This window comes from Electrona antarctica (assembly GCF_951216825.1).
Source record: "Electrona antarctica genome assembly, chromosome: 21".
NCBI classification, from domain to species: domain Eukaryota; kingdom Metazoa; phylum Chordata; class Actinopteri; order Myctophiformes; family Myctophidae; genus Electrona; species Electrona antarctica.
In genome coordinates this window covers 13,887,308-13,906,009 of record NC_136802.1, presented here as the reverse complement: position 1 = coordinate 13,906,009, position 18,702 = coordinate 13,887,308, and the positions used below count along the sequence as shown (strand labels likewise).

Here is an 18,702-nt window from a genome sequence, read left to right as displayed (position 1 = left end):
ATCTTCGGGGCGTAGCAGCCATCAATTTTCATCTGCCTAAGACAACGTTGGCGTGTCTCTCCTATGTTAGCTATCCATCAAAGATTCTGTCTTGCTTTCTGCATTGCTAGCAGTGGCTAATTGTGCGTGCTGCTTGTGTGTGTGTGTGTATATGTATGAGGAGGAATGTTGAATATTCATTTTGGCATGTATTTTGCATGCTGGACAGTGAGTGGAAGCTTGTTTGTTTATACTAGGAATGCCAAGGCAGGTTTAGCTGACTTTGGGGCTTAGTGCCAGGCTTTTCCCACTGCCTGCAAGCGGGACGTTACATGTTGATTAATACCCGAATCAAAGTGAATAAGCATCGTTAATCTGCCAACACTAGTATAAATCAAAAACACTGTATTGATCCCCTGTGAGCCTTTAGTGTTATTGTTTGGTGTGGCAAGCTGATATGGCTGCCACATGCATTTTGAATTAATTCTCACAATTAAGATGCACAGAGTGATAGAGGGGGTTTGAGCAAGGGAACCGCCAGGAAGTATACATTCTCAACATATAGCTTTAACTTGACTGAATAGCTAATGTGCTCTGGTTAATCCATGAGGTTTAAGTGTAAAAGAGGAGAAAGCTATGGAGTTCTGAATATGTGGCATGTGGTTTCTTTGCTAGGTACAGTACGGCTACCGACGAACAATATGATAATTAGAACATGATGTCTGAAAAGTGCCATCTAGGCCACTAACCACTAATATCTCCCTCTATAGAGCCTTTCTGAGAGACATACAAGATTGCATTAATGTAAAGTCAAATGTAAGGTAAAATGCATTAGTCCTAGCCTGATTGTCAGACTCTGAGAGCCTCCAACCAGTGCGCTCAGTCGAGTGGGCGGGGTCTATGGGCTGGAAACCAGGCTACATAAGTCCAGTATTTTACAGTTATTACAGTTACACCTTTCTATGCCAATGCATATACATTATTTTCCGCCATAGCGTGAAAGCCTTGAGGAAAGGTAGATTTCTACCTTAACTACGCTACATAATAATCAAATTGAATCCATGGCAATGCTCCGCAAAGACCATGAAGATCATTACAACTATGTGGGCATTTTCCTTTAACCCATTTTGACCTGAGATCAGATTCTAAAAATGTCTTCTACATCCTGACAGTTTTCTGAAAAAGCTATGTTTCTATGTCAGTCGTTCTTCGATTTTCAAAAATAGCAGACCTACAAGCTCGTAGCGCGCCACTCGGTGGCGCGCTATGAGCTTGTAGATCTGCTATTTTTCAATAGCTAAAGCATAACATAATGCTAACACCAAAAGGGGTTCACGCCCAGAATGGGTTAAGTGGATGGCAACGTATTAATTAACCTTTTAATTTTACCTTCATGACCTGTAAGTTTAACACCAAATTTGAACACAATAGGATTGCATACTGCTCTCAGATCAGTGGGTGTATCCACCCCACTCACTCTGCTCTCAGATCAGTGGGTGTATCCACCCCACTCACTCATAGGATTGCATACTGCTCTCAGATCAGTGGGTGTATCCACCCCACTCACTCATGTAGGGGACGTCACCATGGCTGCTTTTGCATGCATGCACACAGAGCTGAATGAGACCCGTTTGCGGAACCGCTAATGCAAATACCGGCTCCAGTTCTTCAATCTCGGAACCGGGTCTGAAACAGAACCGGTTCCCGGGTCCCGACCCTACTCAGAACACAGCGGAGAACACGGGCGTCACCAAATTTGGAGCAACGCCCCTCTGCTCTCTTATTGGTTGACTCCCACTCCTATGCCACATTTCCTGGGTACTTCACCCAGGCTTTTTTTTCTTTTCTTTTGAAACCAAAACGCCTGGGTTTCCAAGGCTAATCTTCACTTAACCACTTATACCCACACATGCACAACAGGAACAGCACATCCACAGCGATGGTTTCGGCTTACAATACTTGCTGATGAGAGATTTTGGTAACACTTAGTTTCTATGAAGCCCATGTCTATAATTCTATTATATACATACTTATAGTAATGTATTACAATCTACTTATACCACTGTAATTATACGTATTTTGTATTTATTTATATAATTATAGGCACAAAATCACAATACATATTCATAACGCTATAAAACAGATCATAAAGCATTTTAAATGATCATAGTGTTTATAATGCATTATTGATAGGCTTCATAGAGAGTGTTAACGATATTGCATTAGTGCCTGCATGGAACTAGAAAACACTGCCTAGTGAACCATTGACCACCCTATTAGTATTTAACTTGGACATTAGTTCCTGAATACAGGCCTGTCAATGACATAGTGCAGGGGTTCTCAACCCGTGGGTCGCGACCCCTCGGGGGGTCGCCAAATTATTTTAGGGGGAACCCAATTTATTTAAAAAAAAAAGAAAAAAAAAAAGATTTTGTTTTTTAATTTGTTTTCACGATTTTTCAAAAATAGCAGACCTACAAGCTCGTAGCGCGCCACTCGGTGGCGCGCTATGAGCTTGTAGATCTGCTATTTTTAAATAGCTAAATTATAACATAATGCTTAAAACACCAAAAGGGGTTCCCGCCCAAAATGGGTTAAGGTTATTGTAGCAGTCAATTTATATTGGGGGTACGGGAGGGGGCGGGGCGGGGGTCCCGAGACATTGCCAAAGCATTTCCGGGGGTCCCCGGCCAAAAAGGTTGAGAACCCCTGTCATAGTGGACATTTCACAGTATGCTTGTTCTCCTGCACACACTATGTAATATACCAGAACAGCTTTCTTCAAAAGAAATGTGCAACAAACAAGGAGCTATCGCAATAACTTTGAAATAGGCATGTCTTAAAAAAAAGAGACAAACTACCCTTTGTCTTTCCTTTTTACAACAAGTCAATAGCGTATGGCATTATAGGAGAGGAAAGCCAGCGGATCTAGCAGCTGTGCCTTCTAAGGACATATACAGAGTCTTCCCCTTTGATTACTGCTGCTGTTGATCAAGCTCGTCCCCAGGGCTTTCTACACAGTTATTGGGGATTTCTTTAAGAGCCATGTTATTGTTGCCCTCTGAGGAAATCGCAGAACAACAGTTCATCATGCAGAAGTGCCTTTGGGAGTTGACTGTAAAAAGAAAAAAAGACTTCAGTAATTAGAGATAGACATGAAATGTATGGTAAAATAAAATAAATGGTAAATGGTGCATTTATATAGCGCCTTTATCCAAGGCGCTTTACATAGATTGTGCATTACATTCACCCATTCACACACACATTCATACACTGATGGCAGCGGAAACCATGCAAGGTACCAACCAGCACATCAGGAGCAATTAGGGGTTCAGTGTCTTGCTCAAGGACACTTCGACACTAACTCTGGGGGAGCCCGGGTTCGAACTGGCGACCTTGCGGTTACCATCCGGAAACTCTACCCCTGAGCCACCGCCGCCGTATGGTTCGCACGTTCTCATTTGGAGGAATAAGACTGAATGTTTGTTCACCTAGGTTAGTGGTTTTCAACCAGTGGTCCAGGGACCACCAGTGGTCCTTGAGGGGGTTCCAGGTAGTCCCCAGCTAAATGATGGAGATTTTGTTAACCAAATGGACCCTTATTAGAACTCTTGGTTTCATTTTACACTCTCGAGAGTTCATTATTGTTAAACATCTCCATTTATAAGAAGTCTTCACAATTAGAGAATATAGAAGAATGGTTATTTTGATCAACAACAAAATAGTCTTGGGTCTGAGAGGCTAAATCTCATCAAATGGTGCTCCGTGGCTCAAATGTCGAATAAATGATGGACCTTGAGGTTTAAAATGTTTGAAAAACCCCTTCTTTTCTTCTCTTTTTTACAAGCATGCCTCGTTCTCAATCTCAATCCACTTCATTTTAATCGCTCATGGCCACAGTGTCCGTAAAGAAGCAGGTTTCTGAAAATCTTTCCCTGGGCTGGTGGCTCACATGATATGATGATACTTCAGCACAAAGCAGCCCATAACATGCGGCAGATGCTCATAGTGTGAGATGGTATCTGGCAGATTAATGTGCAGTGGCGCTAACTTCTGCAGGCCCATTACCATTCCCTAGATTGGTATCTCCAACAGCTCCTCCAGCGCTAATTTAGCTCTTAACCCATTCAGGCCTGACGTCGAAATTTAAAAAAAAAAGTTTTCTAAATCATGACAATTTTCGGAAAGATTTGAGGCACATTTTAACGATTTTTCAAAAATAGCAGATCTACAAGTTCATAGCGCGCCACTCGGTGGCGCGCTATGAGCTTGTAGATCTGCTATTTTTCAATAGCTAAATTATAACAATGTTTAAAACACCAAAAGGGGTTCCCGCCCCAAAAATGGGTTAATGGTTAATGTGGTTAAACGCTAACGTGACATGGATGCGTTCCAGGTCTCAATGGATTAATGCAAAAATGTCACGTTGTTTTTACAGACTGAGGCGACTGCATTACTGAGCTGTATCTGCCTTTCCTCCTAGCCATTTCATTTGACAGACTGCGTATTCATGAGTCCTTAGGTTTGGCTGGGAGATATGCAGTAAATCCTCTTTGAATAATAAAGGCTGTCCCCTGTTCATGGGAGAAAGGCACTGATCCTGTGGTTTTGTTTTCAAGTAGACCTCCTTAATATACCAACCGTGATAAGCTATGGGTTCACATGGAGGTTGTTTCCCCCGTTTCTAATGATGTTTGTTTGATTTGATCCCTTCATATAGACATATTTGACTTTCATTATACCTCCCTCCCTCAGATAATTGAACGTTAATGGTGCGTCTTAATATGCAAAGCAATGTGGGACCGGGGTTCAGGCTTAGTTCGCAGGGTTTCCTCAAGTTCGCCAGTAATCCAGCGGTTGACCTGATTCCACTGGTGAGCTGCCTGCTACCCAAAGGTTCATTAGAGCACGCAGGAGCCCCGTGCTATGACTTAATAATAGTATTGAGAGGCCAAGATGCCTCTATAATCTAATTTACAGTTGGGTGCCACATGCGGAAGCACAACTTCCTTTTTTTTCATGGAGGACGTACAGTAAGAGAGTTAGTTCAAATGTTTTGTCATGGATTTTCTTTTCACCTACTTATGCCATTCATGGAGGGTTAACCTTACACATAGATAGGACAATACTACAGTGTCAGAAATGTTAGACCATCTCACGAAGGTAGTATAGTGTACATCTCCGTGATTGACGCTTGATTACGTTATGCTACTGTAAAAGCATCCAGACATGTTTATTTTTATTTTTATGGAGGGACAGACAGTAGGCTGACAGGAAATGGGGAGAGAGATGGGGGAGTGACATGCAGTGAAGGCCGTCGGGATCGGGAATCGAACCCGCGGCACACTGCCAGACTGGATCACCAGCCAAGGTGCCTGGACCGCTGAGCCACGGCCCAGGCCAACATCCAGACATGTTGATTGAACATAATACAGTATGTTTCAGATTCTGTATTCAAATGGACCAGATCTCCAACATTGTACCTAGTGCAATACTCGAAGACAGAATTAGCTCCCTCTATCAGCCTTTCCTTCTTAGAACATTGCTCATAGCCACAGTAATTTGAAGGGCAAGGGGAATTGTTCAATGCCAGTAGTTGTGGCTGTCTTTTGTTAGCAACAAAAATAAACTTCTGTACAGCATGGTCTGCAGCCAAGGCACAGTTCTCCATTACCCTGCTGATGCGGCCTATTTTCTCTGCTCTTTTTCTCACTGTATTATTGCCAGGGCAACGCAGGGTGGATGAGTGATGGTGTCCATTAGTAACCATAGCCAGCTACAGACATTATATGTGCCATCGGCCAGGAGACCCGGCGTCTTCAACGCTACTCTCTGCCATGCCCTCCTGCTTGTGTCAGGTTCTTACCTTGAAAATCAGTCCTAATCTGCAAGAGACACGGTCATGCATGCATGTATAAGCTCATTCTTTGGGGTTCATTGCGCACACTGTAGTGTAGAACCTTCAGACATTAATGTATTTTGTACTCGTCGTGGAAAGACCACAATGATAATTATTTATAACTATATATAATTGTTATTTATTAATTTCACAGAATGGTGTTCTAAGTAATTTATTCCTGCCCTATTGTCTCTGTGGTCACGTGCTGTGACCCACTACCATATAAGGGAGGTGTGTCACTAATAATGTCACCTGATGAAGGCCAAGGATGGCCGAAACGTCGTGAACCTGTAAAATGCCAGTGTTTCTACAATAAACGAAACACTGTGGAGAAGAGCTGTGTGCGGACTTCTAAAGCAATAAGCCACGAGAGGTCTCAGGTTACCGTGTATTTTACAATGGCTGGGGGCGTAGCCATTGTAAAATACCCGGTAAACTGGGGCCTCGAGTGGCTTATTGCTTTTCTAAAACGGTTACAAACATATAGCAATATTAACCTAATAGAACTATTACATTCACAAAAGTAGCTACGCTTTGTGCCACCAGAGCGAGCCACATCACTTCCTTGTTTTGCTGCAAGTAGGCTATGTGACGGGAGAATAGCGCTTGATGTCTTTACGGGGCCGCCTGGAGCCACACATTCACATTCATATGAGCCGGGCGGCGCTTAGACGCCCGCACGGCATGGGTTTGCAAGGCAATCAAGCACTCCCCTTCCCCAGTACAGCTACAGAGATGCGGAATCAGCTGCGAATGATATAAAGTGATTGAAGGTGTGGGTTATCGGTGAAATTTACACCGGTCACGTGACGGTAACCAGCCAATCAGAATCAAGTATTGGGACTACCCGTTTTAGAATCATCTTTTTATACTGCTCCTCTTACCATGCCATGGGGGGAAAAAAATAGTGAAAGGTAACAGATCCATGGATCGGTAAGGAGAAATATTGTAAACAAGACGTTGGCGTAGTGATACTTATACGGTCCAGGACTCCAGGTGTGTATTTATTGAGTATTTTACAATGCCAATCACAATCAAGCAACAGAACTATCCATTTTATGACATTTAACCTCAATAGGATTAAACTGGTACAATGTTACAATAAACTTTAAATAATTCAAGGTTCATTTTGATTTGGTTGAATTCATAAACGGCTTTTAATTTTTTGCTGCACGGTCTAAGCTCAGCACAGCAACAAAGACAAGTAGAAATATTCACAATTAGCTTTTCCATAATTACCCAAATCATATACAGAAAGGTAATTGCAGTGGATGTGCAATTAGCATTATGTAAAGTGATTTTCCCCAGTCTTAGGGGCTAATCATTTTGCCCCTTTAGAATCTCTTCTCTGCTGATGATGTACTGGAGAGTGGAGACGCTTACTGTAGCAATGAACACAAGAGAACTTCCTCCACTCAGCTAAATGTTGAATCGGAAAATTAGTTGGTGTGTGGGGTGGGGGGGGGGGGGGGTGTCACATGCACGTCGGAAAAGAGGTTTTGAGGGAGGTTTTGCGGCTCCTTTTCAACCCGCATATGAATGGAGGAGAAGGAAATCACTGTCGTGCCAGCCGGTACAGCACAAAGCTGCCTGATTGCATTCTGGACTCTTGACATGCTTTTTTTTCCCTGCAGGGGGAACCAAATGTTCTCGCACAGCATGACTGACTCATCGCCTGATTGCCCAAGCACCGGGTGAACCCCCCCCCCCCCCACCCCCCCTCCTCACATCCTTCTGCTCAACTCCACTCTACCTTTCTTCCCTCTTCTCTCTGTGTCTCTCATGGATTAAGGATTGATAGAAAGACTGATTGTGGTCACAGGGAAAATTCAACCACAAATTTGTGATGGCCGTATAGATGTTGCCGCGACTCATGACTTATGTGTGTTACGTTTGTGATGTGGGAACTGTTGGATGGGTACCGCTTTAAACAGTCTGCTGACCCAAATTATCATTTTCTTTTCTTTACAAAGGTGTCAGACGGCCGAACACAACAGTAACCAGCATTTTCCATGAGTTGGACAGCAATAGAGATGGCAGGTAAATAAAACTGTTCACTAGACAGTTCCCCTGTCGTGACTGAAACAGTAATTTTGGGGCACTTTTCCAGCTTTTACTTGGAAGTGAAAATGTCAAATAGTCTTTTGTACACAGGGCAATCCGTGAAACCCCTCTGAAACCCATTGTGAAAATGCAAGGTAGTTTTAAAGGATAGCTGTTTGAAGATACAATGTATATATGCTGTATTATGTAGCTAGCTAGGATACTTCCACTCACTAACTACAAAGCACACCTGGTACAGGTTATGAAAAGATAAAGTGTACTTGCATAAACAGAGGCAGCTTAAAAGATGAAAAGCTGTCTTAATCCATTAAAACTGGGAAAGCATCTGTGTGACTTTTAGATTTTTTCGTTAGCAGATGTACGAGCTCACAGCGTGTCACTTAGTGCCTCACTGTGAGCTTGTACATCTGCTATTTTTGAACATTTTTGAAAAATGTGAGAAGTACTGATTTAGGCATTCGTAGAATCTGTCCCATGTCCTAACGGGTTTAGGGTTTGACTATGAGATGGTGCCCCACACAGATATATATATTTTTTTGCTACACGATGTACACATTTCAAAAAGATAAATGTTCAACTTGTCCAGATGTGATGTCTACACTAAATTCTGCTGCAGTAAAGTGTCATCTGTCTTAGCTGAACATGCTCCATTCCCTCAGCCCCTGAAACTACTCCGCCTTGGATCTTTATTCTTCCTCCAACATCAAAAAGCAATTCATTGCCTTGTTTGCGTTGCATAATCTCCTGCCTCAGAGTACCGCCAGGGGCCGGCTGTCATTGCTCGCAACACCTCTCCTCCTCCCTGCCCCCAGAGTCGACTAACTTGCTGCCGTGAGCAGTGTTTAACCTCTGCCAGCTTCATGGAGAATGGCACCCATTTTGCTTTCCAGCAAGATATTTAAATTTCCTTGTGGCTTGCAGAAAAACAGAGCCCTTGATATCCAATGAGCCTCCCGCTCCCTCCTCCCCTGTGTAGCCCCCACACTCCCTCCTCCCTCACTTCCCCATGCCGCCTCTGAAAGGAATCAATACTGCTCGAGCTAACAGGGCATATTCTGCCGGATAGAATGCGGAGTCCGGGTGTAGTAAACCAAAATTGCTATAAAACATATGGCCGCATCCAGGAGGAAGTGCTTGTGTAGCGCTTTTCCGGGGCGCTGTGTGCCCGCTAATGCATTCCCGAGCCTGGATGTGTACCATTATTCAGCCTTGCGGCCGCCGGTCCCTTCCCTCCCCGCCTCCATCCATCCCCTCCACATCCCAAGCGGTATCTATCCAGGGCCTGAGCTTAAACAAACACATTACTAAGCTAAAATATCTGCAAGTGCCGCTTGTTTTTATACCGCCGTTTGTTTCAGTCAATCCGTCATTGGGATTCGGGCAGGCTGGCTAGCTCGAGGCAGGACACGTATTGATGTTCATTTGAATAAGGCAGGAGAAGCAAGGTTCTGTGTATGCATGCTACATCACCGTTTTCTCCTGTAAGCAAGGCAGCTGGCATACCCAAATGTCAAGCTCAGTTTAGTCAGCTTTATGATAAATGCAAAGTCCTAAGTCACGTGTATACCTGATTCTTGCACATTCTCAAGTGCCGCACTGAGTCAGAATTGGATTAACGTGATTAACAGGCATGTCGTGGGTGCTTAAATGTGTGATACAAGGCTCCTGTCGCTGTCCGTAATGACAAAACAGCGCCCTATGCTTAATCCATTGGATAGGAAGTGTTAATTATCTTTAATGCAGATTCACTGATAATTGTTCTCTAGTTTATAACATAATCCCATTTTGTTGTCCGTTTACCAGTCCTCATTAGTAATTGCTCAAAAATTTGTAATTTTCACAAAAAACTTTTGAGTCCCCTCTGAAATAGATAAATATATTTAAAACCTCTGAAGCATGCCACACTGATGATTCTTATGATAATTTTACCTTTATTTTTATGCAAATATTCTTTCAGCGCAAAGCCCACATGGTTTAAGGGATTTTGAGGGGTAGAATAATGTATTTCTTTTCTTCTTTTGTGGAAGTGGAAGGGTTGATCATACACCTTGGTTGATACACCAAGGTTTGGCAGTTAAAAGTTAATTTGAGAAAGTCATTTTGGACCTCCAAGATTTAAGATTTAAGACACATCCCAACACAAACACAGCCTACACTTTGTTCAGTAGTGTATTTAGCTCCTGACTTCCCTGCATCGCTGTGTCCTAAATCCTCCAAAGCAACCACACACGAGCATCTCCCCTGTGCCAACTGGCAGGCAGTTGGTAGCCCAGTGTAGGATTAACTGGTACCAGTATGCTGGGCCTATAAATAGAGTCTACCAACTGTTTCAGGAAATGAACCATGATGGAGCCCCCAAAGGCCCACTAACAGGTTGTGGTTTTTATCCTCTCTCTCTCTGCCAGGTTTTGTGTCGGTGTGTGTACGTGTCTCTCATGTTTATTGCGGTCTGTTTCAGAGCAAGCTAGTTACACAATGCACAGCACGTTGTGTTTGTGTGGCATGGTGGATATATTGTGCATACATGGATGTCTTGTCTGTCGATTTATCCATGTAAAATGTACCATGTACCATCATGTACCATCCATGTACTTGGAAGTATCTCTGGAGGGGGCCCTCACGTCACGGCTAAAATACTGAATATGGATGTCTTGTCTGTCGATTTATCCATGTAAAAAGTTTCTGTACTGTGTTTGCACATGCTTGTTGTTTATACCTGTGGGACTTCCTGTAGTTTTGTCTGTTTGTTCCCCCCACCTCTGATTAAAATCAGCAGTGTGTACCCCTTCACCCACACACCTGTGATTAGCAGTTATCTTCAGAGGAGATTGCCTGAGAACACTGGCTGTGTCCAAAATCACTCCCTAGTACCATAGTTTCCGGACTATAAGCCGCTACTTTTTTTCCCATGCTTTGAACCCTGCAGCCTATACAACGGTGCGGCTAATCTATGGATTTTTACAGCTAACGGCCACTAGGGGGACCTTCTAAATCTATCTCTATGGCCACCTGCGGCTTATAGTCCAGTGCGGCTTGTATATGTACACATTTATTTTTTTCCCTAAATTTAGCTGGTGCGGCTTATATTCAGGTGCGGCTTATAGTCCGGAAATTATGGTACTTGCTATAATATGCTGCAATATTATATTTTATTTTTAATATTATATTTAAGTGTCCATGACAAATAAAAAATATGACTATTATTATCATTATTATTGAAGGTGGTAACAGTCCATTTGCTCAGTACAATATTTCGGGGGCATATTTAGAATGTGTGCAGGGTTGAGTATGTTGAATCTAGTTTGCATTAATGAGGATTTAGTTGACACAATGAAATAAAATGGCGATAGTATTCAGTGTGGGGCAGACGGCCTGTCACAGCCAGATTTGGGAGACCAGTAGCTTTGTTGTTGCAAGGAAAGCTGTAAAATGAGACTTTCGTGGTTGTTTTCGTCTCAGATTTAGTCCGACGGAGCGACACAGTATAACTCTATGGGGACACAAAAGCGACACAAAATAGGACCCGGAAGTATCTCTGGAGGGGGCGCTCACGTCACGGCTAAAATACTGAATAGTCCTCTACATAGAACTCCGTGTATAGGGAGTAGGGAGGGAGCAGTGGATTAGTGAGTGATTTCGGACATAGCTATAGATAGCCTACATGGTACATATAGCCACACACAGGGGTCAAGTATAGCAGTTATCTGGGTATCAGAAGGTTCCAGTTCGATCCTGTTCCTTCTGATATCATGACGACGTCACTGAACAAGTGCTCTTGGGCCTAGAAATTGAATTGCAGGCCGCCGTCTCTGTGGTACATGTCCCGTGGACCTGCACCGGTCTGCATACCGGTGGTTGAGAACCCCTGCTCTAAGGAGGTTGGTGGTGCCTTGCATGGCTGCCTCTGCTGTCGCTGGTTGAATGGAAAGTTATTTGGAAAGAGGCGCTATGTAAATGCAGACCATTGGTTTCACCCGCTCATTGATTTTTGTCACAGCTCACCTTGGACGTTTGCTTTCCCATCTGTCTGATAGGCTCTAGGACCGAAACATTATCGGAACCAGGCAGCGTTGGGCTAAATTAACTTTTAAAGACGACAAGCAGAAAACACTAGCCATTGTAGTCAATACAATAGTGCTTAGAGCTGTATTGTGTGTGTGTGTGTGTGTGTGTGTGCGCGTGCCTGTGTGCGCGTGCTTGCGTGTTTTGTCAGTATGCGGCTTTTTACTGCCAGTGAGGAAGTCCTATAGTAGAATGACTAAAGGCTCATACATAGTCTAGATTTTCGGTGGTTAGGTGACCACCGAACTACAACATGACGTCACGAGCCGCGGTGAAGAGCAAACCACCGCCACTGCTCCAGCCCTTCTCACCACCGCTCAACGTTATTTCAGCTCCGGTGGTCAGCTCACCACCGGAGCGGTGGTCACCTCACCACCGAAAATCCAGACTATGAATAGGCCTTAAGGAGTACATCACACATTTACTATGTTGACATGGGCTCAAGTATGTTTTGGACCTTACAGCTACTGCATTTGTTTTTTGTAAATTATGATTTTAGTCTCTCTCTCTACGTCGTCCTCAGACAAGCCCTCCAGCGGTGTCTCCAGCTCATTTGTGCTTTCTGCACCAGCATCTTTCTTTAGTACGTCCATGTAGGTAGGTGTGGGACGTCCTCTCGATCGATGCCCGTGTGTTTGGTTCCCACAGTACAAGCTTTTTGGCCGGGAGTTCTTGGTGTCGGTGGCAGTGGCCAGCTAGTCTCATCCTCCTTAAGGCTCATACATAGTCTGGATTTTCGGTGGTTAGGTGACCACCGAACTGCAACATGACGTCACGAGCCGCGGTGAAGCGCAAACCACCGCCACCGCTCCAGCCCTTCTCTCTGTTTTTACTCACCACCGCTCAACGTTATTTCAGCTCCGGTGGTCAGCTCACCACCGGAGCGGTGGTCACCTCACCACCGAAAAACCAGACTATGAATAGGCCTTTACTGCTATCTTCTCTGATACACTTGGTAATGCCCCGTACAGACGCTTGTTGGTGATGTGCTCGTCCTGGTTGATGTTCAGTACCATACGTAACATTCTGGTGTAGCAGGACCCGTCCAGGGATTTCTGTAGGGCTTGTCTTAGTGTCCAGCATTCACAGCCATAGAGGAGAACGGACTCCACGGTCGCAGAGAAGAAACTGATCTGATTACAAAACTGTTCAAAGAAAAACCTACAGTATAAAACAATAAAAAAGTAAATAAAGAACAATGTGTTGCATATAGCTTAAGAAAGGAATTTCAAAGTCTTCCTCTCTTACTCTATTGATACTCAACTTAGGCTACGTCTTTAAAAACCACATCCTGGGAAAAAAAAATAACGTCTTTGAAATAGTGAAGATTGGCTGTGATGAACAGACCTCTTTTCTGTGAGACCGGGCTGAATCTCACTGAGTGGATGCAGTAGGCCTTTGCTTGCTAGCATGAAGGACACCTTTAATGTGTAGTGCGCGTGCTCGTGTTTGACTGTGTAATCCCTTAGAGTGGAGACACGGCATTAGCAGCAGCTGTGAAATTGACAAAGAAAAGTCCAGGCCGCGTGATATCTCTTTCATTTGAACATGAAGCTACCTACCTTCACATCAACACCAAACTGCTTGTGGAGGTGGAATCCATTCAATAAACTGCTTGTGGAGGTGGAATCCATTCAATAGCCGTTGTCGTCGGGTTGTATTACTTCCTTGGCTTGTTTTGCTCAGTTCTCCACATTCCTACTTACTCCAATTATCAATACCAGTTTTGACTTGCCACCTTTCTACCTTTCTTTCTTGTCTTCAATATCCCCTATACTTACTTCCTTCATTCCGTCCTTCGTTCGTTCGTTCCTTCCTTCCTTCCTTCCTTCCTTCCTTCCTTCCTTCCTTCCTTCCTTCCTTCCTAGGATCCTTCCTTCCTTCCTTCCTTCATTGCCATTTGCCACCCTGATGTCCTGTTCACCCTCGTCACCGGTCATGTTCTTCCCAGAGTAATGTAATAAGAGAGTGGTGACACGCTTTGATCTCGCCGCAAAGCGGGTGCCTATGGCCGATAGTTCCAAACATTGCTCCTATGGCTGGAACTATTCCATTGAGATAGAATGAGCACTTCCGCATTCCATTGTTACAATGAGAGTCAACGGGAGTGTCATTACTCTCTTTTATACTACTCTGGTTCTTCCGTCCCATGTTTCTTCCTCCAGAATATCTAGGGATGTTATTGTAGCTACTGAGTCACTTTAACACGGTTGTCCGTTGCCATCTGTGTCTCTGAATGTCGCAGCATTACGGTCGATGAAGTCCAGGCCAACGTGGTGTTTGCCTTGGATGAGGAGCGGGTTCTGTCTGAGGATGAAGCGCTGGTGAGTTATATTACCCCGTGTTCATGCATCCCACCGCACTCCACTATCCTCCATCTGGTACCTCTGTCTGAACCTATAGAACAGTGCATTTTTTAAAAATATATATAGAACTTTCCCAAATCCCCCAAAATAGCATAGTGGCTATTTTCACTGTTTTTGTGAAACACAATTGTATATGAGTATAAAATATAAAATAGGGCTTTTCATGGTTTATCTGAATAATCGAATAAACAATCGATTAGAATTATTTCTGTTGGCCTAGGCCGTGGCTCAGCGGTTCAGGCACCTTGGCTGGTAATCCAGTCTGGCAGTGTGCCGCGGGTTCGACCTTTTTAAATGATTTTTTTGTGGCTTTCGCCTTTATTTTATATTTGTATGGAGGGACAGACAGTAGGCTGACAGGAAATGGGGAGAGAGATGGAGGGAAGACATGCAGTAAAGGCCGTCGGGATCGGGAGTCGAACCCGCGGCACACTGCCAGACTGGATTACCAGCCAAGGTTCGACCTTTACTGCTTGTCACCCCCCCATCTCTCTCGCCATTTTCCTGTCAGCCTACTGTCTATCCCTCTATAAAATATATATAGGCGAAAGCCACAAAAAACATTAAAAAAAAAAAGTCTTTCTGTTGATTCGTTGATATGTAAAAACGGTAGAAAACACTCACCTCAATCATTCGATTGAACGTAAGAGTAATCAATAATATAACCACTAAGAAGATAATCGATAGTTATAGCCCTCAAAAGATTTTACTTGCAATATGCAAGCTATTCATTGGACTCAGTTGTGCAAACCCACCCCCATGTTGCAACACTCACCATAGATCTATAAGACTTCTAGAGCAATTCTTTAGTATGCCAGGCTACTCAAGTTATCTTGTCCTTCAGTTTAAGGCTGCCAAATACTGATCCAACACGTATTCCTTACAGTATGTCTTTATCTGCCTTGCTTTCTCTGAGATCTTGTGTTGCTCAGCTCTCTATTGTCGTTTTCTCTATTTGACAGGCACTCTCACAACAGGATTCTGTCCACATTCATTTGAATTCAGAACAATGTTCGCACAGTTTCCCCAACAATGATTTTCCTTGAGAATGTGGATGTCTGTGAGCGTACCTCCTACTAAGCAGCACGCACCTCCTACTAAGCAGCACGCATTCAAATGTCGGTCTGTAAACAAAATGGATGGGGCAAAAATGTTCATGTAATTCAATTTCTTTTTACCACTTAAAAGCTACATACTTTGTTGAAAGGGGTCCCCCAGGTGTCCATTGTTGGCCGCCTCCTTTTTGCCCTCTACACTAAATCCCTTTGCTGAAAGTAGCCGATCTACAAATTCAAAACGTGTTGTGCATGTCGCACTGCGGACCAATATGTCAAGTCATAGTGTCGGGGGCTTTGTCAGAGTGCCCGTTGTACCCGCCTGTCTTTATCTCGTCCTTGTCCCTTTTATGTCCATATATGGAGATTTCTCATGTCATCAGTATATACCTTGACTGTTTGCGCCTGACGCCATGACGTGTGAGAGGTCAGAGGTCAGCCCCCTCCTGTCTGTCCTCCCTTAAGCCAAATTTAATATAGGATGACATGCCCACAATAGGCGGAGTGCCTATTCTGGGCATGTCATCCTATATTAAATTTGGCTTAACCTTAAGTGTTCAAACCCAAAACCAAAATATTATGTCAAAGAGAGAATCAACTAGAAAAAGTGCCCTTCTGGGCACAGGTCTCCACCAGGAGGATAGGACTGTGTGAGATGTTTGGCAAAATGTTTAGGAGTAATATAAACATGTTTGCATTTGAAGACAATTGGATGATTTGAGGCATTTTGTTCCAAAAATGTGTTTTGCAAAAATCAACCTGTTGGTGGCGCTATAACAGGCCAATGTGAAAAGGGTGGGATATATTCCTCAGCCTAGTAAGAAAATGTGTGAAAGATTTCACGTAAATTGCATGCTGCGTTCATGATTTGAGGCTTTTGTTCAAAACGGGGCAATCTTGGCTGTGAAAGCCAATTATAGCCAATTAGGATGGAATATGAAATATCGGACAGATCCGACTTGAGCACATGCCCATAGAGATACTGTGTAACGATTTGTGAGATTTTTGGACAGAATCTGGAGGAGTAATATCAAAAAATGTGTTTTACAAAAGTCGGCCTCCTGGTGGCGCTATAAAAGGCAGATGCAGAAAATGCAGGTCAAAGGTTTGTCCTTGGCCTCTAGGGAGTGTGCATGCAACGTTTCACGCAGATCGGTGCAGTTTTAGGTAAAAATGTGAAAAGCTGCCTCATGGTGGCGCTATAACAGGCCGTTCTGGAAAATGCGGGGCAGAGGTTCATCGTTGGCATCCAGGGAGTGTGTGTGCAAAGTTTGGCATCGACCGGGTTAACGGTGCCGGAGATTAGCTGGTAACAGACGGACGGAAGGACGGACGGACGGACACACACACACACACACGGACGGAGTGCAAAACATACTCTCTCCCCATGCCTTCGGCCTGGTGGAGACAACCAGGTGCTCGATGGAGGTGCAATACAAGTTTAAAAGTAAAGTAGACTGGTGCTTCAAAGATGAGTGGGACTGGAATACTAGAGAAAAGGCTGCGATCTGAGCACTCACAAATGAGGAGAGGGTGGATAAAAATCAAGGTACTTTATTCAGAAATGTAAAAAAGCCAACATGTTTCGACTCACAAAGGAGTAGGCTGACAAGTCACAGAGTTGGTTTGTTGACATGTTTGTATGTTTTTGTTTTTGACAATAACTATGTGTTGAGTCGACATATCCCTCATATCCGGTCAGGGGTGAAATTGTACCACTGAAGTGAGGCTTTACGTGTCTATCACATTGGCTTAGTGCTATAAACTGATCTGGAAAGACTTAAACGGTGTTAGTATAAGCTGGAAAACACCAAAGCTTCTGCAGCAGTGGCCCATGAAAAGGCTTATGAAAGAGAAAATCAGTGCTCGTTTGTCAGATGGCTAACAGGAACGTGTTCCTAATGAATTCAAATGCATCTGAAGAGAGTGAAGGAATATGAATATGCATGCATATGGAAATGGTTACTTATCTGTAATCAAAACAAAGGCTCATCAAGCTGAACAAATTAAACAGGTTGCCATTGACAGCAGTTAACAGGCAATTTATATTAGCAGATGATAGCAGTCCCACGCCGGCAGCTTAAGGAGTGGTAGGACGAGACAATTGGATGCTTGTGTGCGACTGTTTTTGAATTCTCGTATTGTCTGTCCATGGACAGACGATGTAACGTTTCTTCAGTATTAGTACAAAGACATTTGCTTGGCTGCTTGACATTGCAGTGTTGTTGCTGTGAACTGTAGCCAGTACATATACCTACACTGTCAATAGATAAATATCACCTTTGCTTGGCGATAACACTGGCTCTTTGTGCCACATGCAATTTGTGTGGAGAAAAGGAAGGAACAAGGAGTTATTTCCTCTTTGGTGGACTGGTACAGTAATGTCTGAAGACCTTGATTACCATTCTCCCACCGGCACCAGGAATGGAGCCGTAGTTTTCGATTCTGTTTCTCCACGATGTGTTTTTGCACCTTTTTTATTAGTTTCCCACCCCCATCTCCCTTCATTCTCTTAAGATGCTTTGGACTCCACAGAAAATTCAGTTTCCACTTGGGCGGTCCAGATAATTCAACAACGGAGAGGATTCTCAGCAAAACAGCTTGATGATAAGAGGAGGCACACCCCTCCATAGGCGAGGGCAGGCACACACTGAAGCTCTTCTCTCTCCGTGTTATGTCCTCATGCTATAATCCTCCCGTATAATCCACACTTCTTTATAGACTTATACAGCCACATTCAAAAGGTAATCTTCCAATGTGGGCAATTAAAAGAATGGCACTGAGTTCCATTTCCTTACAGGCTAAACAAAACAGATGACCTGAACCGATCTTCACATTCTCTGCACATCAGCACATATACAGTATAGCACACATCATGCTACTGGTATACCAATTATCTGAATGTTTGCCCTCTCTTTCCCATCACTGCATGTTGTCTTCATTGGGGCATCGGATATGGAATAGACATTCTCAGGGCCACTGATGTGTGACCAAGCTTGGACACTATGCTATGGGTTTGGCAAATAGAGCAGCGCTGGGGAAGATTGCTTTCTCCTTTTGCAATAGGCATTGGTGCAGAGGTGAATTTAACCTATCCATCAGTTACCCAGCCGCCACACCTCTGATGATGACCCTCCCTCGCCCAACCACAAATAGGAAAAGGACTGAATATGAATTAGTTTTTTCTCCATTGAAGATTAGTCCATTGAGACCTGGAACACATCCATGTCACGTTAGCGGTTAACCACATTAACCATTAACCCATTTTGGGGCGGGA

At 43.7% G+C, this 18,702-nt stretch overlaps 1 protein-coding gene across 3 annotated transcripts in view; it reads left to right on the top strand.

Annotated features, from left to right (window-relative positions):
• The window catches only part of LOC306914465 (glucosidase 2 subunit beta-like), a 227,131-nt gene that overhangs the window by 25,399 nt on the left and 183,030 nt on the right, over positions 1-18,702 (top strand). For all 3 annotated transcript variants that reach the window (XM_079491499.1, XM_079491498.1, XM_079491500.1), the window contains exons 7-8: positions 7,852-7,918; positions 14,250-14,328. In XM_079491499.1, coding sequence (XP_079347625.1) covers positions 7,852-7,918; positions 14,250-14,328 — 146 coding nt within the window. The remainder of the gene's footprint in view (positions 1-7,851; positions 7,919-14,249; positions 14,329-18,702) is intronic.